This window comes from Nycticebus coucang, chromosome 12 (genome assembly GCF_027406575.1).
Source record: "Nycticebus coucang isolate mNycCou1 chromosome 12, mNycCou1.pri, whole genome shotgun sequence".
In the NCBI taxonomy this organism is placed as follows: Eukaryota; Metazoa; Chordata; class Mammalia; order Primates; family Lorisidae; genus Nycticebus; species Nycticebus coucang.
Genome location: NC_069791.1, coordinates 66341083 through 66367570, shown reverse-complemented (window position 1 = coordinate 66367570; position 26488 = coordinate 66341083). Strand labels below are relative to the sequence as shown.

General features: G+C 41.3%; 1 protein-coding gene across 4 annotated transcripts in view; it reads right to left on the bottom strand.

Moving 5' to 3' along the window:
* The window catches only part of WIPI2 (WD repeat domain, phosphoinositide interacting 2), a 41662-nt gene extending 19536 nt beyond the window's left edge, over positions 1-22126 (bottom strand). Inside the window, exons 1-3 of one of the 4 annotated variants that reach the window (XM_053555756.1) lie at positions 21814-22092; positions 14111-14193; positions 13264-13350 (exon numbers count right to left, since the gene is read on the bottom strand). In XM_053555756.1, coding sequence (XP_053411731.1) covers positions 13264-13350; positions 14111-14193; positions 21814-21887 — 244 coding nt within the window. In that variant the 5' untranslated portion in view covers positions 21888-22092. Of the gene's footprint in view, positions 1-13263; positions 13351-14110; positions 14194-21212; positions 21232-21813 lie in introns of those variants that run through there. The other 3 variants (XM_053555757.1, XM_053555758.1, XM_053555759.1) reach the window with 3 other exon arrangements.
* Between the last annotated feature and the right edge of the window lie 4362 nt (positions 22127-26488).

Sequence of the window (26488 nt, the reverse complement as noted above, 5' to 3'; positions counted from 1 at the left end):
CAATAAGAGTCCCTTCTCCCTGTTTGGATGAGAGGAAGAGGAAAAGCTGTGCAGATATAAGGGTGTGTTGGTCATTTGAAAGAGGAAAGAAGAGAATTCCATGCTCAGCACCAGCTTCTCTTTGAAGCACTAGTAGGTGTTAGCTTGAGGGGATGGAGGTAGGAGGTTTAACAAGTGAGGATGGTGTGAAAGCTAATCCTGGGCTCAAATGATCCTTATGCCTGAACCTCCCAGGAAGGTAGAATTACAGGTATGAGCCATCACAGCCAGCTCCTAAAACAAATTTATTTTATTTTCAAGACAGAGTCTCATTTTGTTACCTCGGTAGAGTACCCTGGCGTCACAGCTCGCAGCAACCTCAAACTCTTGGGCTAAAGTGATTCTCTTGTCGCTGTCTCCCAAGTAGCTGAGACTACAGGCGCTCGCCAGAACACCTGGCTATTTTTGTTGTAGTTGTTGCTGTTGTTTAGCTGGCCCAGGCTAGGTTTGAACCCCCAGCCCCTGTGTATATGCTGGCACCCTAAGCACTGAGCTACAAGTGCCAAGCCAATACTCAATATCGTTAAGCAATCAATTTTCAAATTCATCTGTAGGCCCAATCTCACCCTTTTCATAATCATGGTAGGATTTCTAATAGATATTAAAAGCTAATTTTAAACTTTATATGGAAAAGCAAAGGACCTAGACTATCCAAGGGTATCCTGAAAAAGAACAAAGTTGAAGACTGATAGATTAATATAAGAGAATAAAGAACCCAGAAATAGTCCCACACTTATAGAATTGTTTTTAAGCATCAAAGTGTATCTGTGAGAGAAGAAAAATCTCCAACAAATGTCAACAGGAATTCATAAAGAAAATTAGCCTGAACTCATACTTTATAACATACACAAAAATTTGAGGTGACCACCAGCCTAAACATTAAACCTTTGCTTTTTAGATTGTAGGAATATGTGGCTTTGTCAACCTTTGTTATATACAACCTTCCTTATATCTCTTCATGCACTGCCCCAAAATATAAGACAAAGTTGTACAAATTTCTCCACTAAAAACAAAGGACTGGTGCTGTAACCTCCGTAAAAACAAAACCAAAAAACCCCACAACATTTCAGCTTTTATATATTTAAACTATAAAACTTTCAAACAACACAGAAAAGTATCTTCATGATTTGAGGTTAGACAAAGGATACTTAGAACACACACAGTAAAAATCATTAAAAAAAAACAAAACACAAATCAGAACTGCATTGATTTTTTTTCTTTTTTTTTTTGACAGAGCCTCAAGTTGTCGCCCTGGTAGAGTGCTGTGGCATCACAGCTCATAGCAACTTCCAACTTCTAGGCTCAAGCGATTCTCTTACCTCAGCCTCCTAAGTAGCTGGGACTATAGGCATCCACCCCAACACCTGGCCATTTTTTAGTTGTAGCTGTTGTTGTTGTTTGGCAGGCCCAGGCTGGATTCAAACCCGTCAGCTCTCGTGTATGTGGCTGGTGCCTTAGCTGCTTGAGCTATAGGCGCCGAGCCAGAACTGCATCAGAATTAAAAACATGTGCTCAAAAGACAAGGAAATAGGCAAGCCACAGATTGAGAAGAACATACCTGACAAAAGACTGGTATCCAGTATATCCAAAGAATTCTAATAACTCAATACTAAAAAGACAAATAAAAAGGGACAAAAGACTACAACAGAAATTTCACAAACAAAGATATATAATGGCCAATAAGCACATGAAAATGTTCAACATCATTACTCATCAGGGAAATTCAAATTAAAACCACAGTGAGTTATTACATCCATCAGAATGGCTGAAGTGAAAAAAACTGCTAACACCAAATGTTGGTGAGAATATACAGCAATCAAAACTTACACAGCACTGCTGGAACAACAAATGGTACAGCCACTTAGGAAAAGGGTCTGAGAGCTTCTAAGAGTAAACACATCTACCCAGCTATTCTATTAAAATATTTACCCAAGATAAATGAGAACATATATACACACAAAAAACTTGTACAAGCAGGTCCACAGAACTTTATTCATAATAACTAAACTAGCCAGATGTCCATCAATAAGAGGAGTAAACAAGCTGTCATATATTCATACACTGGGCAAATCTCAAAAACATGAAGCTAAATGAAAGGAATGTTATTGAAAAAGTAGATGCTATGTTTATATGAAGTGTGAGAACAGGTAAAACTAATAGGAAAAACCTAGAACACTGACTACCTCTTGAGGGTAGAGGGAGCAGAAGGGAGCTGGGAGAATGGGGAACCTTCTGGAATAATGGTGAACCTTGATAGGGTTTTAGTTTGTTAAGACATAGGCATTTGTCTACATCTCACAGAATGTTTAATTAAGATTTGTGCATTCTATTGTATGTAAATTTTACCTTACAAGGAAAAAAAAGCAAACACTGAACTCTGCTTAGTAAAACCAGATCTATGTATTCCTGGATCCCAAAGCCAAAGTTGCCAGTACCTGAGAAGTTATTTTTTCTTACTCTTACACCTTTAGATCTTTCTCTAGGATTTCTTCTGCCTTGGCCCCTCTGTGCAGTAGACTGTAATCTTCTCATTTCTCTTAATGCCAAAGGATCTGAAGTGTATCTAGCTTTAAAAACACAAGGGTCTGGCCTGTGAACTACTCCAATACCTTGGCTGCCTAGGTCAGTCTGCCTCTACACCCACCCCCCACCGTATATGGAGGCAGAGGCTTCCAGATACAAAGTTCCAGCATGGAGTTCTCCGTTTCAACTTGATCCTGCCCCATTATGGGAAATGGAAGACAGCTACCACCTGTATATAATAAATACTATCTTTCTTTTTTTTTTTTATTGTTGGGGATTCATTGAGGGTACAATAAGCCAGTTACACTGATTGCAATTGTTAGGTAAAGTCCCTCTTGCAATCATGTCTTGCCCCCATAAAGTGTGACACACACTAAGGCCCCACCCCCCTCCCTCCATCCCTCTTTCTGCACCCCCCCATAACCTTAATTGTCATTAATTGTCCTCATATCAAGATTGAGTACATAGGATTCATGCTTCTCCATTCTTGTGATGCTTTACTAAGAATAATGTCTTCCACTTCCATCCAGGTTAATACGAAGGATGTAAAGTCTCCATTTTTTTTAATGGCTGAATAGTATTCCATGGTATACATATACCACAACTTGTTAATCCATTCCTGGGTTGGTGGGCATTTAGGCTGTTTCCACATTTTGGCGATTGTAAATTGAGCTGCAATAAACAGTCTAGTACAAGTGTCCTTATGATAAAAGGATTTTTTTCCTTCTGGGTAGATGCCCAGTAATGGGATTGCAGGATCGAATGGGAGGTCTAGGTTGAGTGCTTTGAGGTTTCTCCATACTTCCTTCCAGAAAGGTTGTACTAGTTTGCAGTCCCACCAGCAGTGTAAAAGTGTTCCCTTCTCTCCACATCCACAATAAATACTATCTTTCTGTCATTTAGTTTTAAATAATATTTTTCTATTTTCTCCCCTAGAGACGGGACAGGATCTTCTTTCTGCCCAGGCTGGAGTCCAGTGTCATCATTGTAGCCCCCTTCTAGGCTCAAGGGATCCCTCCCTCAGCCTCCTGAGTAGCTGGAACTACACAACACTGCAACCAGCTCTCAACTGTTTTTTCTTTACTAAAGTTTTGAAGAGAACTCATCTTGACAGTCTTCCCCTAAATACTCCACTAAGCCCTCTAAATAAATAAGGATATAGGAAAAATGTCTTTTCTGGTCACAAAATAGAAGTGGAAGATTTCTTACATCAAATAAGCTCCTGGAGGATCAAGTGCTTAATGGAAAACATGACATAAAAGTATTAGAAGACAACATTAGAAAATGTTTTTAGTAAGAAATCTTTCTAGTATTCAGAAGCCTTACACAAAAAAGACCAATATATCTGAGTATAAAAAAAAAAAAATCAAGACTTTAGAATGGCAAAAAGAACCATAAACAAGGTCAAAAAGCAAATGACAGTCAAGAAAAAAATATTTACAGCCAGGTGCAGTTGATCAAGCCTGTAATCCTAGCACTCTGTGAGGTTGAGGCTGGAGGATTGCTTGAGCTCATGATTCCAGACTAGGCTCAGCTAAGTGAGACCCTGTCTCCATTAAAAATTGAAAACTTAGCTGGGTGTTGTGATAGGAGCCTGTAGTCCCAGCTACTTGGGAGGCTGAGGCAGAAGGACTGCTTGAGTCCAGGAGATCGCGGTTGCTGTAAGCAGAGCAAGGCTAACAGCACAGCACACCAGCTGGGGCAACAGAGTGAGACTGTCTCAAAAAAAAAAAAAAAAGAAAGAAAGAAAGAAAAAAGTACACCCCATTAACAACTGGCTAATTAGCTTTAAATGAGTAAGAGACAAGTAACCCAACAGAAAAACAGGTAAAGGACAGAATCAGGCAAATAGCAAATGACCACCCACCCACCCACCCACCCACACACACACACACACACACACACACACACACGAGGTTAGTTTCAGTTGGTTTAAGAATTGTTAATAATTACAGCAAATGAATATATTTTAAAATCTTAGATTCTCTCAGCTCAGCGCCTATGGCTCAAGCGGCTAAGGTGCCAGCCACATACACCTGAGCTGGCGGGTTTGAATCCAGCCCGGGCCCGCCAAACAACAATGATGGCTGCAACCAAACAATAGCTGGGTGTTGTGGTAGGCGCCTGTAGTCCCAGCTACTTGGGAGGTGGAGGCAGGAGAATCGCTTGAGCCCAGGAGTTAGAGGTTGCTGTGAGCTGTGATGCCACAGCACTCTACCCAGGGCGAAAGCTTGAGGCTCTGTCTCAAAAAACAAAAAAAACTCCAATTCCTGAAAATGTTTTTTTTTTTTGAGACAGAGCTCACTCAGTTGTCCTGGGTAAACTGCCGTGGCATTGTAACCTCAAACTCTGGGGCTCAAGCCATCCTCTTGCCTCAGCCTCCCAAGTAGCTGGGACTATAGGCACCCACCACAATGCCCAGCTGGTTTTTCTATTTTTGGTAGACATGGGGTCTTGCTCTTCTCAGGCAGGTCTCGAACTCCTGAGCTCAAGCAATCCATCCACCTTGGCCTCCCAGAGTGCTAGGGTAACAGGCATGAGCCATGATGATTGGCCATAATGCGAATTAGCATTGGTGGGTGTGGGAAATAGTGCTCTGTTAATAGAACATAAACTGGTACTATCACTTTTAAGGGCAACTTGGCAATCAATGTCTATCAGTTTTAAAATATGGTTATCTGTTGATCCTGTATTTCCAACTCTAAAAATTCATCTTATAGGGGTGTACTCAACAAGTGGGCAAAACAAAGATGTTCACCCAGCAATTCCACTCCTCTAGGTACCATATGCAGGCACAATAACTTGTTAGGTTTCCTAGCAGCATTATTCACAATGGCCACAAAATGGTAACAACCTAAATGTCCATCAAATGATGAACAAGACATAGTATTATTCAGCAATAAAAAGAAATGAAAAACTGATACATGCCATACCATGGATGAACTATGAAAACACTCTAAATGAAATTCAGTCATATAGGATTCCATTTATCTGAAAGGTCCACAGTGGCAAATTGATAGAGGCAGAAAGCAGATTAGCAGTTGTGCAGGGCATGTTGGGAGGTAGATGGGAGGAAGCAGGGAGGGGCTCCTAATGGACTCAGGGTTTCTTTGAGGGGGTGATAAAAATGTTTTAAAATTAGATTATGATAGGTTGCACAGCTTAGCAAACACAGTAAAACCCACTGAATTGTATACTATAAAGTGGTAAATTTATTTTATAGTACATAAATTACATTTTAAAAAGTAGTTTTAAAAAACGTTATGCAGCCTACTGCAGAAATTTAAACTTTGGCTAATAGTATCTAATGCAAGAAGTATGTGAAGTAAGGTAGCAGGGGACTTTGTGCATTTTGGGGTTTTTTTGAGACAGAGTTTCACTATGTCACCCTCAGTAGAGTGCCGTGGCATCACAGCTCACAGTAACCTCCAACTCTTGGGCTTCAGCAATTCTCTTGCCTCAGCCTCCCAAGTAGCTGGGACTACAGGTGCCTGCCACAATACCCAGCTATTTTTTGGTTGCAGCTGTCATTGTTGTTTGGCGGGCCCGGGCTGGATTCAAACGCGCCAGCTCAGGTGTATGTGGCTGGCACCTTAGCCGCTTGAGCCGCAGGCGCTGAGCTGAGAGAATCTAAGATTTTAAAATATATTAATTTGGTGTATGTGGCTGGTGCCATAACCACTGTGTTACAGGCGCCGAGCCAGCAGGGGACTTTGAATATCAAGTTGTGCCACCTATAAGAACATGGGCAGAGACAGGACAGAAACAAAGTGTCAGTGTAGATCACAAAGACCACATGTCCACCGGTAGGCTTCAATAGTCTCTAAAACTACTAATAATGGTAAATATCGAGTTTTCTGGAGGAAATATCTGTAACTTCCATCAGATTTCCAAAGGAGTCAGTAACCAGAAAAAGCATTAGCACTCTGGAAAAGGCAGATGAATGATTTGAACACATTTTTGTCCATACTTAAAAGCAGCAGTAACCACAATGCAAAAGAACTCAGTGCCAAGTGCCCTTTTAGTCTTATGAACCAATTTGCCAAGATTTGTTCAGAAAGAAATACACTTCTCCTAAAGCAATCTAATTTTATATGTTGTTAGTGATTTCGATTGATTGCCATTTTTCTACTGCATTATTTCAAGAAGCTCTAACATTTTTATATTACACTCAAAAGAACATTTAAACATACATGGACTCCACATACCCGGAACAATCACTTTCCACTCAACTGAAGCATAGACCATTTAGCCTCCCATGAAAACAATGAATCAGGCTGGTTAAGTGAACAACATTACAATCAAGGAAAAGCAAAAGAAACTAGGCTGCACTTGTGTAATTATTCAAGATGGCATGTTACCAGGACACGGTTTCTAGGAAGCACTCAGGCTGACAGAAAGTTTGAACATAAACTTCAGTGACCTCTAATGTCAAAGGCCACACTTTCAAGATTCACTCTAGGTGGCTTCCACCACAGTTTCTGCCAAACGCTCTTCTTAAGAGACTGACTACCTAAAATTTAAGCAACTAATTACTTGATTTAAGAAGATGTTATTTTGCTTCTGTTAACACTGTGTATAGCTAGCAATGATAAAACTCCTTAAGTGGGAAGGTAAGAGTGAAGCCAATAAATAATCCACTTCCATAAGTGCCTCAAGCTCCAGGATTTAAGTTAGGAGCCCAAGGCTCCATCACACCAGATCCAGAGAAAGCTTAGAAGAGATTCTCCTCTGTATGATGCATTACTATAAATCTCACTGAAATTAACATTCCACCCAGTGCCTGGCCTGTCAAATAGGAATAAGGCGAAAAAGCACCATTTCTCATACTTTAAAATGCAGATGATAGCCCGTAAAGTAAATGATGATTAGTTTCTCGGTTAGGCAAGAAGGTTGAAAAAAAGGTGTTATATGTCAATGGATGCATTTCTATACTCAACGTACGTTCTAGTCATTTCTGCTGAGTTAAAGAACAGTCTGCTTCCATTGAGTTTCAGAATTAAATGCTTAAGTTATGTTTTCCTAGCTCAGAAAAAGCAAAGAAAATACACAACGTAGAATTTGAAAAAGCCAACTTCTAAACTTCTGTGGTATTTTACAAATAATAAATCCATATCCTTCATTTACTTTGCCTAACAGCACAGAATATTGTTGCCGTAATATTTTAGGAAAGAGAGACCACATAATTGTGAATTTTATGTCTTTAAAACAAGAAATCCATACAGAGATAAAGAACAGTAAAAATATAGGGCATACATAAGAAACGGGCAAAGCATTACCTGGGAGTTCTTGCAACTTTCAAGTTCAAAGTTCTAATTGTATAAAAAGAAAATACAGCAGAACATCTACAGTTGACCACCTCCTTAAGGTGACCTAATTTTCACAGACATGTCAGTACAGTAGGTCTGGCTCCTAATGCGGACTACCTCCATATGCTGACCAGTTTGTTACAGTCCCTCCAGTGGTCAACTTACAGAGATTTTACTGTATCTTCCAATGTTGCTAGGCAAAGGGTTTTTGTTTTGTTTTGTTTTACTGAATAAATGAAAGAAGAATAAGTAGTTGACAATCACGTTTTTCTCTAAAACCAGATCTGGCTCATTCTTTCTGTAGTAGCAACTGTGGCTGATAGCAATGATCTGATTTTATGATGGATTATTCAGAGTTATGAGGGTATGAGCTAATACTAAGTCTAACTAAATATTGAAACATGAAGTAATAAATGTTTTTGCTCGGAGTCTACCTGCAGAAAAATGCTAGAAAACAATCTTGACATTCAGTAAAGTTTTCTAAGTGAGTCTTTTCTCTATTCAACAAAAGCATGTGAAAGACAAAAAAATAGATGTTCTAGGAACACAACAATACAGCATCAGTACTAACTTTCAAAATGTTCTTTGCCCATTTCATCTGTTTATTTGTTTATTTATTTATTTATCTGAGACAGAGTCTCACTGTGTTGCCTTCAGTAGAGTGCTGTGACATCACAGCTTACAGCAACCTCCAACTCTTGGGCTTAAGCGATTCTATTGCCTCAGCTTCCCAAGTAGCTGGGACTACAGGCACTTGACACAACGCCTGGCTATTTTTTGGTTGCAGTTGTCATTGTTGTTTAGCAGGTCCGGGCTAGGCTTGCACCTGCCAGCCTTGGTGTATGTGGCCAGCGCCCTACTCACTTAGCTACAGGTGCTGAGCTTTATCACCTGTTTTTAAGGGCCATACTTCACAAATAACATAGAAATTGATATATCACCTTACTATGTTGCTCAATAAATATACACTCTTTTTAAAAGATACTACCAAGACAGAGTATTTTGTTTCACCAAAGACCTCTGAAAAAATGAGGCACTAAAAGCCAGTAAATAAACTTCAGTTTGAGGATAGTAAAGAGCAGATTTTGGTATCCTTACATGCTTTATAAGTGCTGGGCCTCCAATGGGTGGGGGAAAGTACTACTGGATGACTATAGAGACTACATCAACAATTTAACAGTACAATTCAGGCACCTAATTTGGATACAGACTTAAATGTTTCAGTCATTTTTTTTTTTCCTTGCCATTTGTCTGGGGCTGGGTTCAACCCCACCACCCCCTGTATTATGGGGCTGGCGCCCTACCCACTGAGCCACAGGCACCACCCATGTTTCAGTCATTTGTAAAAGGCCCAAGGAACCCTTTTTCCAGTGATAGGACTATCTTCTTCAAAGAAATACCCTGCAGGAAACAATCCACGTGGGCTCATGGGTGGTAGGCAGCCAGTACGGAGACCCTCAGGAACACTGACACCCACCTGAAATAAAGCAGCTCTAGTTCCTATCTATTTTATCATCCAGATCACACCTTCCAGCCTATACCGTAGAGGAAAGGCTCTCGGGAAGATTCAATAAGCACTGGAAGGCAAGTCTAAAGACAAAAAATGGAGTATAGTCTCAGCCAGCCAGCAGGAACCATGAGTCAGGAACACTGACTATAAGAGTTCTGCTCCCTACAAAGGGCCTGGGTGCTTGCTTTTGCTGGCAACAAGAAGAAAGGGATAGTTGGGGAGAGTTAGACACACTCCACCAATAAGAGAGGAGGCCAGGGCCTGGGAAGGAGCCTGAAAGGCTCCTGACTTCCTGGTGGGCCAGAATTCCACAATTCCAAGTAATTGGCAAAAAGAAATGACTTTTCTTAAAAATTTGAGACAGAGTCTCACTCTACCACCCTAGGTAGAGTCACAGCTCACAGCAATCTCAAACCCTTGGATTTAAGCCATCCTCTTATCTCAGCCTCCTGAGTAGCTGGGACTATAGACACCCACCACAACACCCAGCTAGTTTTTCTATTTTTAGTAGAGACGGGGTCTCACACTTGTTACAGGATGGTTTTGAACTTCTGAGCTCAGGCGATCCACCCACCTCTGCCCCCCAGAGCACTAAAATTATAGGCGTGAGGCACTGTGCTCTGCCAGAAATGACTTTCCCCCAGTGTCTTCATCTCATGTCATCAGGGAGTTATCTAAGTCTTGTGTGTGCGCTTGCTATTGTATCCCAAGCCTGTTTTTGACACAAATATATTTACTTTTGGTCCTCCTACATTCTAAAACAAGTGTCATGAGTAGGAGCTTTCTGAATACTGCTCTCCAGCAGTTAAGAGTGGGGCTGGCATGTAAATGTACACTGAGTGAACAGAAACAGGAGTGAACGTGAGATGACTATTCACATTAACTCAAAGAACCTCCTCATTCAAGAGGTATCAGTAGGGGGCGGTGCCGGTCCCATATGCCGGAGGTGGTGGGTTCGAACCCAGCCCTGGCCAAAAACCAAAAAAAAAAAAAAAGAGGTATCAGTAGGAAAAGTAGAATTTCAAAATGTAACACCAAACCATAGTGCAAGCAAAGTTGATAAAACTTAGGAAGGAAATACTAGCATTGTCAATAATGAGGAAACCCACTTCCCTAAAACCTACTGTACATAATTAAAGTGATAAAGATTAACTCCCTGAACCCACATTACAGTACAACTAATTATAAGAAAAATATTAGGGGGCGATGCCTGTGGCTCAGTGAGCAGGGCGCCAGCCCCATACACTGAGGGTGGTGGGTTTGAAACCAGCCCCAGCCAAATTGCAATAAAAAATAGCCGGGTGTTGTGGCAGGCGTCTGTAGTCCCAGCTACTTGGGAGGCTGAAACAAGAGAATCACCTAAGCCCAAGAGTTGGAGATTGCTGTGAGCTGTGCTGCCACAGCACTCTACCGAGGGTGACTCTAAATAAAAAAAAGAGTAATATTATGACCACTGAACTCCTCAATCCCTGTAAAAAAGATTCTTAAACTTAGGTCAGGGCCATGGGAAGGCCCGAGTTTGTTTGAAATATTACATGCAGAGGAGGAGAAAATACTTACAAGCCACATTATCTGGCCAAAGACTACCAGAGGTCCTCAAACTTTTTAAACAGGGGGCCAGTTCACTGTCCCTCAGACCGTTGGAGGGCCAGACTATAGTTTTAAAAAAAAAAACTATGAACAAATTCCTATGCACACTGCACATATCTTATTTTGAAGTAAAAAACCAAAATGGGCACAAATACAATCACACCACCTCATGTGGCCCGCAAGCCATAGTTTGAGGACCCCTGAAAGAACTCTCAAGGCTGGGCGTGGTAGCTCATGTCTGTAATCCTAGCTGGGAGGCCAAGGCAGGAGGAATGCTTGAGCTCAAGTGATAGCAGCCTGAGCAAGAGTGAGATCCTGTCTTTACTAAAAATAGAAAAAAAGGGGGGCAGCACCTGTGGCTTAGTGGATAGTGTGCCGGCCCCATATACTGAGGGTGGCAGGATTCAAACCTGGCCCTGGTCAAACTGCAACAAAAAAATAGCCAGGGGTTGTGCCGGGTACCTGTAGGGAGGCTGAGGTAAGAGAATCGTCTAAGCCAAGGAGTTGGAGGTTGCTGGGAGCTGTGTGATGCCAAGGGCGATAAGGTGAGACTGCCTCTATACACACACACACAACAGAAAAAAAAGAAAAAAATAGCCGGTATTATGGCAGATACCTATAGTCCCAGCTACTTAGGAAGCTGAGACAAGAGGACTGCTTGAACCCAGGAGTTTGAGGTTGCTATGAGCCAGGCTGATGCTATGGCACTCTAGCCTGGGGCAACAGAGTAAGACTGTCCCCCCCCACCCCAAAAAAGGAACACTCAAAACTCAACATCAAAAACACAAAAGTCGGCAAAAACATGAAGAGACAATTCACTAAAGAGGATACACAGATGGCAAATAAGAAGGAAATGATTTTCAACATCATTAGTCATTAGGGAAACAAATTATTAACAGAACTATAGTGAGATAGCACTGCACATACCTGTCAGAATGGCTGAAAAAAATTATGATAATGGTAAATGTTGGCAAAGACACAGACAAACTTGATTACATACATTACATACAAACTTGATTCTCATACATTACTTCTGGGAATGTCAAATGGTACAGACACCCTAGAAATCAGTTTGGCAATTTCTCAACATGTAACTACTATAGGACCTAGGGATTGCACTCTTGAGCATTTATCTCTGAGAAATGAAAACTTAGGGCCACACAAAAACCTGTACACAAAATCTAGGGCAGTGGTTCTCAAGGGTGCCATCACCCTTTAATACAGTTAAAGGGTGCCATCAAAGAATACGAAAGCACTGGAAGGCAAGTCTAAAGACAAAAAATGGAGTATAGTCTCAGCCAGCCAGCAGGAACCATGAGTCAGGAACATTGATGTGACCCACAGGTTGAGAATCACTGATCTGGGGCTGGCTGGGTGCAGTGGGTCATGTCTGTAATCCTAGCACTCTGGCAGGCTAAGGCGGGTGGATCGCTTGAGCTCATGTGTTCGAGATCAGCCTGAGCAAGAGCCAGATCCCATCTCTAAAAAACAGCCGGGTGTTGTGGTGGGCACCTATAGTCCCAGCTACTCAGGAGGCTGACGCAAGAGGATCACTTGAGCCCAACAGTTTGAGACTGCTGTGAGCTATGACACTGCGGCACTCTACCAGGGCAAGAAAGTGAGACTCTGTCTCAAAACAAATAAACAAACATAAAAAAACCTGTATACAAATAACAGCTTTATTTGAAAAAAGCCAAAAACTGGAATCAGTCCATAATGTCTTTCAACAGGGGAAAAATTAAACAAGCTGTGGCACGGGCGGCGCCTGTGGCTCAAAGGGGAAGGGCACCGGTCCCATATGCCGGAGGTGGCCGGTTCAATCCCAGCCCCGGCCAAAAACCACACACACACAAAACTAAATAAATAAATAAATAAAATAAAATCTAAAAAAAAAAACAAAAACAAAAACCCTAGTACTAGATGATCCTGCTTTAAAAAAAAAAAAAAACAAGCTGTGGCACATAAAGGCATGGAATATTCTGTGCTAATGTAAAGAACAAACTCTTAACACACACAACAGCTTAGATGAGTTTCCAGGGAATTATGCTGACTGAAAAAGGTCAGTCACAAAAGGTTATATACTTGCATTTATCGACAGAGTAGCAGCTGCCAGGGATTAGGGGTAGGGTGGCATGGCGGTAGGGGGAGGGAGGCCAGGCCATTAAAAAACGGTAACAGGAGGTATCTTTGTGGTGCTGCAACTCCCTAGGATCTCGATCTTGGTTGATACAAGAATCCACACAGGTGTTAGACTGTACAGAACGCACATGCACAAATGAGTACAATTAATACCTGATACGAGTGAACAGGAGAGATGGATGTCAGTGTCCTGCTTGTGATATTTTCCTATCGTCTGGAAGATGTTACCATTGGGGGAAACTAGGCAAAGGGTACAAGGATTTCGTATTCTTTCATACAACTGCACGTGAATTTACAATTAACTTAATGAAAAATTATGTATGAGGGAAGAGTCCAGAGCCTTCCAAACAGTCTCAATGGAGACTCACAGCACCTACTACTAATTTATTCTGCAAGGACTGTTTTACACATTGTTGAGTACACACATACAAAATTTTAATCCTGGCAATGATCTTAAGAGAAGACTTATTTCTGTTTTGCAAAAAGTAAAAGTGAACTGAGGCCCAGAGATGAAGTAACCCATCTTCATGAGTGAGCAAAAAGGCAGAACTCACGGCCTACCCACTTTTCCACAATGCCAGACACCCAGGCTATTCAGATGCCATGAAATGAACTCAAGAAAATAAATCATTTCTACAGGGATTATAAAATTTTCTGTTTTCTGGAAGTCCTTTATGACTAATCTAAATGGTTTAAATGGCATTAAAAAGGGGGGAATTACAGGATAATACATATACTACGATGTGAAGTACTGGAAAAGATCACCTATAAAACAAAACTCCTTCTATATATACATTTGTATGTATGCAAATACCCAAACAGATCTGTGAGAACATCCACAGACTTGCTAGTTTTCACCTTTAGGGAAGATTAAGGTGGAAGCAGAGGACTGGTCAAGGGGTGTTTAGAAATCAAACACATTGTTTGAGTTTAAGGCTGCATTCCAATTCAAGTACAATTTGTCTTTTTTAAAAAGCAGAAAAATAAAGCAAGCACTTACTGCATTCATAGATCTGTTCCAGCTTATCCACAGAAGAAAGGGAGAAAAATTTATAACCGGACTTACTACCAACAGCTAGGGACCTGCAAAAAAGCCAAATTCAGAAATAAGAGCTGATACATGTTGACAGTGATAATGCACAAACTAGCTCTCATGTTACCAGTTACTGTCCATGCCTACCAAAAATTAGCACAGAAAATAGAATTTCACATTGTTTGTACCAGGTGCATAGCACAAGATGTTACAAGGTCAATGAAATACAGACAATATTATTTAAAACCTATACAACTTTCTTCTAGCAATGAAAGTTAATAAATATTGTATTTACACTTGAAATCTGCTAACATAATAGATCTTAAGTGTTCTCACCACAAAAAAGGGTAACTATGAGGTGATTGACATTAATTAGTTTGACTGTGGTAATCCCTTCGCAACATATGCCAAAACATCATATGACATACCTTAAATGTATATAATTTTGTCAATTATATTCCAATAAAGCTGGGAATATTTAAAAAACAAAAAACTCTATAAAACCTTAAAGTCTGAGATACAAATGAAAGGAATTTGCTCTAAATTATTGGTTCCCTCAAAACAAAACTATGGCATTTTGAGTGACGTGATATACAAGCACAGTCTGTATGAGAGCTGGAAAGCTAAAATAAGCCTGTATTTGAAATTTTAAACAACAATATTTACAATTAGGCAGGTAATTATCAGTAAGCCTTTATCAACAATGGCTCCATCACTTACATTGTGCTATGGCTGAGAAATAGGGTAGAAAAGAAATGTACCAAAAAGCTAACTTAGAATCTGGAATCAGAAGACCACATTGTTGGCTTTTAAGGAAAAAGCAAAGGATCCGTCCTGAGAGACTCATGTTTAAGATTCTGTATTAATCACCCAACACCACTGCTTCTGTTAAGAGGCTCAAAGAACTCAAGAGCTCACAGACCTTCTAGCACAGGGGATCGTGACACTAAATCTTGATCAGAGAAAATAACCTCTCGCCAGAATGCAACTGACCAAGGGAGACAGAAAGTCCAGTTTTTCAGAAAAGGATGAAAGAATGAAGCAGGAAACAATAGGACAAGGAAAGAATCAGATACTAGGATCATTTTTGTTTTTAACATCAGGGAGAACATGAAAACAAGTAGATAAACCAGAAGACTGGAAAATAATGAAGACAGACATTTCATACTTTTGAGTATTTGCACCTTAAGATTAGAGCTATTTTAATGATCAGGTTATCTATTAAAAGCTTGATTTTTCCAACTATTTTCACACATATGTGAAAGAAATATTCCAAGAAGGGAGTTGCTATAGTCACTATTAATATTTAAAAATGCATTGGTTCATCTTAGGAGCATAAAAGAATAGAAAAAACTCTACCATCTATTTTTTCTTTGCAAAAATTACTTCACTATATTCAATTAATTATATCAATTATATAAATGAATTAAGTATTACTACCTGTAAATATTGTGAAAAGTAATAAAAGAATAACAACAAAAAAAAAAACACAAGAATATCCAGAAATCTAAAAATAAAACAAATCTCAGTAAACTAGAAGTCTTAAGAAACTGACAGGAAAATATTTTCCAGATAACTAAAGATTGCTATTTTTTAAGCACCAACCTCCTCCATCCACCATTTTTGATTAAAAGGCAAATCCTTACATTGCATACTTTTCTATGTTTTCTCTCTTTTTTTTTTTTTTTTTTTGAGATAGAGTTTCACTTTGTTGCCCTGGATAGAGTGCTGCAGCATCACAGCTCACAGCAACCTCAAACTCTTGGGTTCAAGTGATTATCTTGCCTCAGCCTCCCAAGTAGCTGGGACTACAGATGCCTGCCACATGCCTGGCTATTTTTAGAGATGGGGTCTTGCTCATGCTCAGGCTGGTCTCAAACCTAATCCACCTGCATGGGCATCCCAGAGTGCCACCATGCCCGGCCTCTTTCCTATGTTCTTAAACAAGGGATGACAGATTATTCTGAGTTGAGGGTTTCATGTACACCACAGCAAATGGCCATACTGGAGTGCTGTTGTAAAAATATTTTTCTGTTTTTATTTTGCTGCCAGTTGTTAATCTTCCTAGTGACCATTCTCCCTTTTTCTAACTTCTTGTTAACTTGGAAACCAAATTACCAAGCTTATTAGCATTATGTATAAAATAAGCTTAGAGAAGGCCTCTCTCCTGGGCAAAATTAATGAGCCTCAGAACCTGGTTTTAAGTTTTGAGACCTCAGGTTCTCAGTTGAGCTCCATAGGGGTAGAATGTATTTAAAACTGGGCTCTGTCAATCAAGTTTGTTGTTTTAGATATTCAGAAACTGATTTAGCATATTAAATACCTCAGCTAGGATCAGCGCCCATAGTTTAGAGGTTAGGGAGCCAGCCACATACACCAAGGCAGGTGGGCTCAAACCTGGCCTGGGACTGCTAAACAGCAATGACAACTGCAACAAAAAAATAGCTGGGCGTTGTGGAAGGTGCCTGTAGTCCTAGCTACTTGGGAGGTTAAGGCAAGAGAATCGCTTAAGCCCAAGAGTTTGAGGTTTCTGTGAGCTGTGAGACCACAGCGCTATTGGAGGGTGACATAGTGAGACTCTGTCTCCAAAATAAATAAATAAATAAATACCTCAGCTAGAATTTTACCCAGTCTACAAAACTGTGCATTCCAACCAGTAAGAAATGGACACAAAAATGTTCCAATTTTTTTTGAGAGATATACATATATAGTATACTATAATACTATATTATACTTTATTAATAAAGACAGGCCTTTTAAAAGAATTACATTAAACATAAATAGATTTGATATTTTCATTTCAACACCAATCAATTTCACACACCCTTTGGAGACTGTGCTTCTAATAATTACTCAAGATTAGCCTGACCATATGGCAGACATATTAATGGGAGAAGCAGAGTAACAGATGAGATTTTCCCTAATAAATAATCTTACTGTCAACAAATGTTTATGTGGTTTTTAAGTTAACACAATGGGATCTCTTACTGATAAAGGGAAAACTAGCAAATTATAACCAATTTACAGTCCCCTACGTTACTATGACCTCCCCACTCTGCTGTGTCTGGTGTTCAAATCCAGAGCCCCTGTTCTACCCTTTCCAGAGACTAGCATGTTTCTTGCTAGGGAGGAAGAATGAGGGAGTGTCTCTTAAACACACAGTGAACCACTCCTCTTTATTTTTATCTTACGTGCCCCTTTTCCCCATACTTCTAGGTATGCCCTGGTCTGCCAACTCCTGAGCCTATCTGGGATTCTGCAGTTTCAAGTAGGCTGGTTCTCTGCTTTCTCTATTAGCAATTTGACATCCAGCTTCCTTTACCACGTGCTAGCTTCCAAATTTTGTTGCTACAACCTCCTTTCTCATTCTCCCCACCCTACAGGTTAAGCCTTTTAAAATATCTTTTTGACATTTTATTAAGGTTTTGGGATGGAGCCAAAATAAATGCCTGTGTTTTGATCCACCATCTTTAATTGAAAAGCCTTTGTCAATAAATTCAACCTGAGCATTCAACATCTAAAAGACAGTAATTTCCACTAAAAAAAAGAAAATGCGAAACTGAGTTGTTTTTTTTTGGGGGGGGGAGGGGAGACAAAGTCTCACTGTGTTGCCCCAGGTTAGAGTGCAGTGGTGTCAGCTCAGCTCACAGTAACCTCAAACTTCTGGATTTAAACCATCCTCCTGCCTCAGCCTCCCAAGTAGCTGGGATTGTAGGCGCCTGCCATACCTGGCTACTTTTTCTATTTTTAGTAGAGATGGGATCTTGCTCTTGCTCAGGCTGGTTTCAAACTCCTGAGCTCAAGCATCCCTCCTTCCTCCGCCTCCCAGAGTACCACAATTACAGGTGTGAGCCACCGTGCCTGGCCCTAATGTTTTTCTTAACTCCCTTGTCTTTTCTCCGCCATGTTCCCAATCATTAGTCTATAAGGGTTCTCCCTTTTCATTGTCTTCTTCCTGAAAGAGGCATACTTGACTATGAGGGAGGAACAGTCCAACACTGTAAATAGGAAGCAACCCAAACTGGGGCTGCCAGCCAAGACTTGGCAGGCCCTGGCACCCTCACTTAGGGTATCAACAACCCCCTGCATCCCCTTCACATCCTTTCCATCCCAAAGCTCCACCTGGATATCCCTAAGGACTTTCAATGTCATTATTATCCCAAGTATGGTTCATTTTTCCCCTTGAACCGAATTCGTCACTAATTTTTTTTCCCGTGATGTTATCACTATTCACTGGAAACCAAGACAGAACCTGGGAGTCATGTAACCTTTCCTTTGAATGCATCATGCATGCACATTGGGTCACATAAGTCCTGATGACTAGTCTCCTTTCCACTGGCCACTACCATTGGATAATCTTTTCTAAATGATCTCCTGCTCTCCTCAAACATCTGCACAGCAGGCAGAATGACCTAAAACTTTAAGGTTAAAGGATCCTTAAAAACCATCTTTGATTTACACAAGGAGAGGGAGGAGAGGCAAGCAGTCAGTACTTTCCCCAAACAATGCTGTGCACTAGAAGGGACAAAGTGGAAGAAAGCAATACATTTAGAGAGATTCTCCTAATATCGCCAGACACTTCGTAACATCAATTCTATAAACAGGCTTGGAAAGTCAAGTCCTCTCTTCTATCCCTTCTAGAAATGACATTTAAAACACACATTGCCACATCACTAACTTCCCAAAAGCTGTGGTATCTAGTGGAAAAATTTAGTCCCTAATATTTCCATTTAAGACTGAAGTGATACTCTGCCACTTATTAATTGCTTAACTTCAAATGAAAAAAGCCACAAAGTTCTCCCACAAAGCCTTCCAAGGTGTTACTTTCAGAAACCAGGATACAGCGAGACGACGGGGACCAGCTGCTCTTGGTGCCCTTTTCACTGCTCTAGGTGGGGGAAAAAAATGGTAAAAAGTAAATAAAACTACATACTTTTAGGATAAGAACCATGAAAAAAATACAACATTTGAAATCATATTACTAGTACAAGAAGAAAGGTGGACAGTTACAGCTTGGTATGCAATGAATATTGTGTCATGAGGCATTTAAAAGACAAAGTGAAATGATGGTATAATATACATATATTTCATTAAACAAACTGGCTTCCAAATTTTCTCACTTAATACAGTAAATGTTAATTTAGACCAACATTCTTTGTCTTGTTAAAAATTATACTCCTCTATTAAATTCTGGATGAGAAGGGTGAGAAAAAAACCATAAACCTTTCCCCAAGAACTTTTGTATTTCTTTCAAGAATAGATTTAAGACAAATTACATTTAATCCAGTAAACTTTCACTATAATCCTAACTTACTATTCATTCCAAATTATGTTTATATTATGTCTCTTTGGCAAGTGAAAATTATGACATAAATCTCTTTAACTAATAACTTCAGGACTCACAGGGCAATAGGTAAGCAAATAATTTCCAACTGTGAAAAGGTCCTCTTTCAGGCCAAATGGAGTGACGGTGTTTGACATGTATTATATAAGGAACTTGGTAGCCCAACTGAAATGCTTCCCTAGGTTTGATTTTTAATAAAAATAACAGGGCTCGGCACCTGTGGCTCAAGCAGCTAAGGCACCAGCCACATACACCTGAGCTAGCCGGTTTGAATCCAGCCCAGGCCTGCCAAACAACAATGATGGCTGCAACCAAAAAATAGCCCGGTGTTGTGACAGGTGCCTGTAGTCCCAACTACTTGGGAGGTGGAAGCAGGAGAATCGCTTGAGCCAGGAGTTGGAGGTTGCTGTGAGCTGTGATGCCATCGCACTCTACCCAGGGCGACAGATTGAGGCTCTGTTTCATAAAAAAAAAATAAAAAGAAAAAGAAAATAATAAAAATAACAGGTAGCAAAAAACAAGTGTTGAAAAATATTTTGGAAATTCTCTAACTAATACAAGGCATAAAATCCCGTAATACAACCATTCTTTACTGGTCTCAGAATACTAAGAGCTTAAATACTAAATCATAATTGCTTTAGAATTTCCTCTTCCCTACCTGGATTAACACTGTCTATACCAACTATAACAATCTGCAACAGGTTGTCTGAACTGTTTTTGGTTCAGACCAGTCTGAACTGGTCTGAACTGGTTGCTGGTTTTGGTCACATAGAACACTATAGTATTTGATAGTTTTCCTCTTTTTTTTGGAGACAGAGTCTCATTTTGTCACCCTCAGTAGAGTGCCATGGCTTCACAGCAAACTCAAACTCTTGGACTTAAGCGATTATCCTGCCTCAGCCTCTCAAGTAGCTGGGACTACAGGCGCCCGCCACATTGCCCCACTATTTTTGTTGTTGTAGTTGTCACTGTCGTTTGGCAGGCTTGGGCAGCATTCAAACCTGCCAGCATCGGTGTATGTGGCCAGCGATCTAGGCACTGAGTTACAGGTGCTGAGCCAGTATTTGGTAGTTTTAATCTTTAAAAATTGCTACACTATGATTTCTAAATTCACTGCCTTCAGAATCCTACTCTGGAGGCAGAAAAAAAAGAGCATGACAAAGTGGAGAGAACACTGGAAGAGCTCAGGAGACTTAATTCCACTCTTGACAATTCTGGTACTAATCATATGTGCAAGCTCTGAAAGTCTGTATACTTCCGTTTCTCATCTGTAGTTGGAATAGGTGATTTGGCCCCTGGCAACTTTCAGTACAGCCCCACTGTCACTAGTTTCCCAACTTTGGGAAAGTGTTGTTGAGCACCCACCACATACCACTGATTGGGTGTTTGCCATTCTAAATTAACTTTAATTAATCAAAAAAATTTCATTTTCTACTTTGTTAATTCCTTTCAGCCAGTAAAGTAACATTCAACCAACTACTTAGTAAGATGCCAAATGACCCACTCCTCCTCTTACATCACTTCCTCTTGTTCACTTCCCAAGATGGCTCTCCTACCTTCCAGCCCTATAACTCATCTTCATTCTTCAGAAACCTCATCTTTTACATATCCTCACAGGTCATCAGAGGCAGCATATGAAGAATGACACCAACCCATACCGGTTGAGACAACGTTCAGAGAGCCCAAGGTTGGCATTAAGGTTCTCTTGCACTAATGACGACCCACCTCCTGAAGCACCAGACCATGTACTTCTGTTAACGTGTCTCCTTAGGTTAGTTTTTTCTCCAGGTCGGATGCCAGGATTATTGCTAAATTTGTTCCTTGCCAGCAGAAAACAACAAAGTTACCTGCCAAAAGGAACAGTGAGAAAGGAAAAAAAGGAAACGAAAGAGGCGGAAAGGGTCCCAAGATGATGAGACAAGAAGGGCTTGATGAGGAGAAAGAGTTGGGGGAGAGCAGGAGAAAAGGAAGCAACCTACTCGCACCGCTCCACAGGCGGCCAGGACCACAGGCCAAGGCACAAAGTTCTAATCTGACTTTATAGTAAGTGAGATCTGAAGAAAGAGCCTCCTTGCCAGCAAATGAAAATACGCCCCCCTGCCCCCCATCACGTCCTCCGCCTGGAGGACTCAGCACCAGGGCAGCGCCAGAAGGTCTCCCAGTGGACATCCCTCCCTCCGTGTCCCGGGCCCGCCCCCAGGGACGTTCCTGTCTGTCGCTGCCCGCCAGGAGGCCTAGCCTGCGACCCCGCCGAACTCGGCGCGAGCTCCGGGCGGCACGAGGCAGCGAGGCCGCCCCCGTAGGCCCGACCCCAGCCCGGCCTTACGTGTTGTCCTGGTTGAAGTTGGCGAAGAGCAACTGGCCAGCGCCAGCTTCCCCGCTCTGGCTCGCCAGGTTCATGGCTGGGCGCGTGGCGGGCGGGCGTATCGGCCCGACCGGGGGCACGCGCCCACGAGGGCGGGTCGGGGTGCGCTCAGGGTCGGTGCCGGGCCCCGCTCGTCGCCTCGGTCGCTGCCGCTTGCCGTCCCGGGATCAACCGCCGCCTCATCCCGTCCTCACTCTTGTTTATGCTCCAGAGTCTGGGCTCTACGCACGCCTGCGCGGTCCCGCCCCCACGACTCACGGTCTCTCAAGGCGCAGGCGCACTGCGGACGTCCCGCCCCCTTTACCTCCGGCCCCGGCCAGGGTTCCGGTCGAGCACTCAACGCACGCGTAGCTGGGTCTGGTTGCCGCGCATGCGCATGGGGAATAGCAACGTGGGTGATCTCATCTTAACTTGAAGAGGGCACATGTGATAACCATTACCTTAAATATTTAGGTGCATTATCTTATTTGATGCTTACTGCAACTCTATGTAGGGAGTGTCGTATCTCCATTTTACAGATTTGAGAACAGAGGCTCAGAAATAATCCGTTTGCCAAGTGCTAGCTCTGAGACTGGCAATGCCTTGTTTCTCCAAGGCCCAGGCTTTCTGGGTCCCCGGGAGATCACACTTTAGATTTATTCATTCATTCAGCAATATTTAGGAAGCATTTTTTTACGATACATATATTTGCAATACATACTGTATTTTTTTTTTACAAGAGACTTACATCCAGCATATTTAAAGAATTTCTGCCCATTAATAAGAAAAATATAGACAACTTTTTTTTAATGGGCAAAATACTTGGATACAGGCAATTCACAAAGGAGGATATCAAAATGGCTAATGAGCACCTGAAAAGGTGGTCATCATCATACTCATTAAGAAAATGCAAATAAAAAGCAAATGGGATATTATTAAGCATCCATAAAATTGGCTAAAATTAAAACAACTGACAATACCAAGTGTTGTGGGCAACAGTGTAGCTCAACCGGAATTTTCATATACTGATAGAAGTATAAATTGTTTCAACTACTCTGGAAAACTTTCTTTTCAAGTTAAACATGTATATTCCCTATGATTTCACCATTTTACTTCTAGGTGTGTAGTCAATAGCAATTAGTGTATATTTTCACCAAAAGACATATATAAGAATGTTCATAGGTGGGGTACGGTGGCTCACACCTGTACTCCTAGCACTTTGGGAGACAGAGACAAGAGGATCATTTGAGACCAGGAGTTAAAGACCAGCCTGAGCAAGTCTCTCTTCAGAGAGACACCCATCTCTACAAAAGTTAGAAAAACTAGACGAGTGTGGCAGGGCACTCCTGTAGTTCCAGCTACTGAGGTTGAGGCAGGAAGATCCCTTGAGCCCAGGAGTTTGAGATTGTAGTGAGCTATGATAACAACACAGCACTCTGTCTGTTATTCATAATAACCAAAAACTTTTTACATCCTTCTATAATAAAATAAATACATGAATTATGGTAATTCACCCAAAAGAACACTACACAGCAATAGCAATGGAAAAGACTCCAGGGATGAATCTCACAGACATAATATTGAGTGAAAAAGAACAGACACAAAAGAGCATATTCTGTATGAATTGTTTATATGAAGTTCAGAAATATGAAGAAGAGAGAAGAAATATGAACAATCTCTCCAATATGGGAGATTGGAGCAAAATAGCTGAGCACAGGAGGCCAGCTGAAGTACTAGAACTGCCCTATGTCTTGATTTCATTCTATGGGCAGATGCATATGTCAGTGCCCTTATAACCAACCACTGAAATCGAGATACAAGGTAGGAACAATATCTTCAGTGGTTAACATGGTTTCCTATGGGCTGTTATCAGACGACGTCACATAAACAGATGCTGAAGTGAATACCCTGGCTTTTACTCACAGTTCTTCTTGATCTTATTTTGAGCGGCCACTCAATTTTCCCTTGTTCATCAGAATCTATTATTACAGCCAGAATAGTAATTTCTCCTCTCTCTGTTGGTTCAGTGAATGAAAATCTACAAATAGCCAGGAAATGGACTCAGTTTCCAATTTACCAGAATCATGACTGTGTTCCTTGGGATTATAGGGAACCACTTGGGTACTATCATCTCAAAATCCAGTGAGCCCAGTGTTGTGCAGATGGAAACAAAATTCTCCTGAATGGGTTATTAGATGGAACATGCAAGGAAACAGCACCATCTTCACTCTTAGTTTTCATGTGGTTACTGCATTTTGTTGAACGACATCCTGATTTCACAGGGTGTGGTTTCTTAGTTGGTGTCATGACTGAGCCTTCAGTAGGCCCCCCCGCCATTTACCTGAGTAACAGGGCCAGGATAAACATGGTGGATTCCAAAGGCATGAGCCCATTTTCAAACTTCTTTTGCCCTAAGGTAAATTTCTTGGGTCATCAGAGCTGTGGTAGTGTATGGGACACCAAAGAGGCCTCCCCGAATAACCCTATTACAAAAACTGCACCCTTCACCCTCCCACACATTTCCTTGCTTTATATTTCTTTCTTTCTTTTTTTTTGAGACAGAGTCTCACTTTGTCACCTTTGATACAGTGCTGTGGCACCACAGCACACAGCAACCTCCAACTCCTGGGCTTAAGCGCTTCTCTTGCTTCAGCCTCCTGAGTACCTGGGACTACAGGCTCTCACCACAACGCCCAGCTATTTTTTGTTGCAATTCTCATTGCTGTTTTAGCTGGCCAGGGCCAGGTTTGAACCCACCACCCTTGGTATATGGGGCTGGTGCCCTACCCACTGAGCCACAGGCGCCGCCCCTTGCTTTATATTTCTTTGTGGCATGTGTCACCTTCCAACACACCATTAATGCCGCCTCCTGACTAGTCCCACAAGAGCAGAGTTTTTGTGTCATTTGCTCTGTGTTCTTATGATCCGCAATGGTGCCTGAGGAACTAAACTTGGAGTCTCCTTTCCTGGTGAAGCTCAAGCAGGCTGGATTTCTGCCAAGGATGTGACCTGTATACGACTTAGTAATGCACCCTCGTGTCAAAGCTCACCCAGAGACAGCATCAGCTGACAGTCATGGTGGCGTGGAGAGCAGGATGCTCAGGGGCTATCATCACTTCAGTATTCCTCCAGGCAACTGGCCTGCCTGATGCCAACCTCCGAGGGAAGAGCCTCCCTTCCTGCTGTCAACCTGACAGCAGAACCATCATCTGCAGCTGCTTCGACATTCCTTAAAGATTCTTTTTATGTGCAACCTTCAGAGCTGAGCAATCCTCCCACAGGCCAGTTCCTAAATAAACTTGTGGGATAAACAGCTGGCATGGAGGCGGGAACCAAGGGCTGGAGTGAAAGGATGCATAAGGTGAGACTGTGAGGGAGGGGTCAGATGGGCTTATTGGGGTTCAAATCCTGCCTTGGGTTCTGAGGAAGTATGTATCCTTTGGTCAGTCATCTGACCTCCCTGATCATCAGTTTCTTCAAAGAAACAGTTTCTTCAAAGAAATATAAAGGGGTAAGCTATCTCACCTCCTGAGAAGGCTATTAAGAGAACAGGAGCTGGAGGGAATGGGGAGATAATGGTTAAAAGGTATAAAATCTTAGTTAAACTGATAGGAGAAATCCTGTTTTAAGTTTTAGATCTATCACCCAGCTTGGTAAATACAGTTAATAGTTACATATTGTATATTTTAAAATTGCTAAGAGAACAAATTTCAAATGTACTCACCACAAAAAAATAAACATTTGAAGTGATGATATGTTAGCTTGATTTAATTATTCCACATTGTATTCAGATGTTACAGCATCATGTTGTACCCTAAAAATATGTCAGTTTAAATTTTATAATTGTCAGTTAAAAATTTACAATAAAATTTAAAAAGTTTTACAATAAAATTAAAAAGTTTAAAAATAGCTTGGCAAAAGAAGAAAGGAAGAAAAATAATTGAATGATTAGGAGGGAACACTCCCAAGATAGTAGAGCAAGAGTTCCTGAAAACTTACTTCTCTGCAAAAGCTGACAAATGCTGACAAAAATCATCAAAATCAACTTTTTCAGAACTAGAAATTATCTAAAGGCTTGCAACAATATAAACAGTAAAAGCAGTTAGCTTTGCAACATTTTAATTGCCTTAGTACCACCCTCCCTCCAAGATCCATGGTAGCCTTGAAAATCTGCAGGCTTATAATGATGGCAGCTGTAAAAACAAGTACACTAGCAGCTGCTGGAAGACCCAGAATGGACCTGAAGACTCCCCAAACCCCATCCTTAGAGAGCTGTCACTATTTGACTTGTCTGGCAATTTGCTGAAAAACTCCATTTTCAAAGCTTGTCTTTATTTGAACCAAGAGTTTGCCAGTATTTGCGCAAATAACCCTATTCCTAAGGCATTTATCTAACACAATCAGTGGCAATTGTTTAACATTGCAACTCTCTGAGGAGTGTTACCAGCTGGGGCTAATAATAGACTGACCAAAAATATTGAAGTAACAGGAATGTCAAGAAGTTTTGAAAGGCTCTCCATATGTTCCTGAGAGTCTAATGAGCTATGTGTATGTGTAGTGCTGTGTGTGTGCCCAGGAAAGATCTGAGAGGGTCCTAACCTCTCACCTCTGGCTGTACTTGGGGGTTTGACAGGAAGAAATGAAGGCAAAGGCTAAA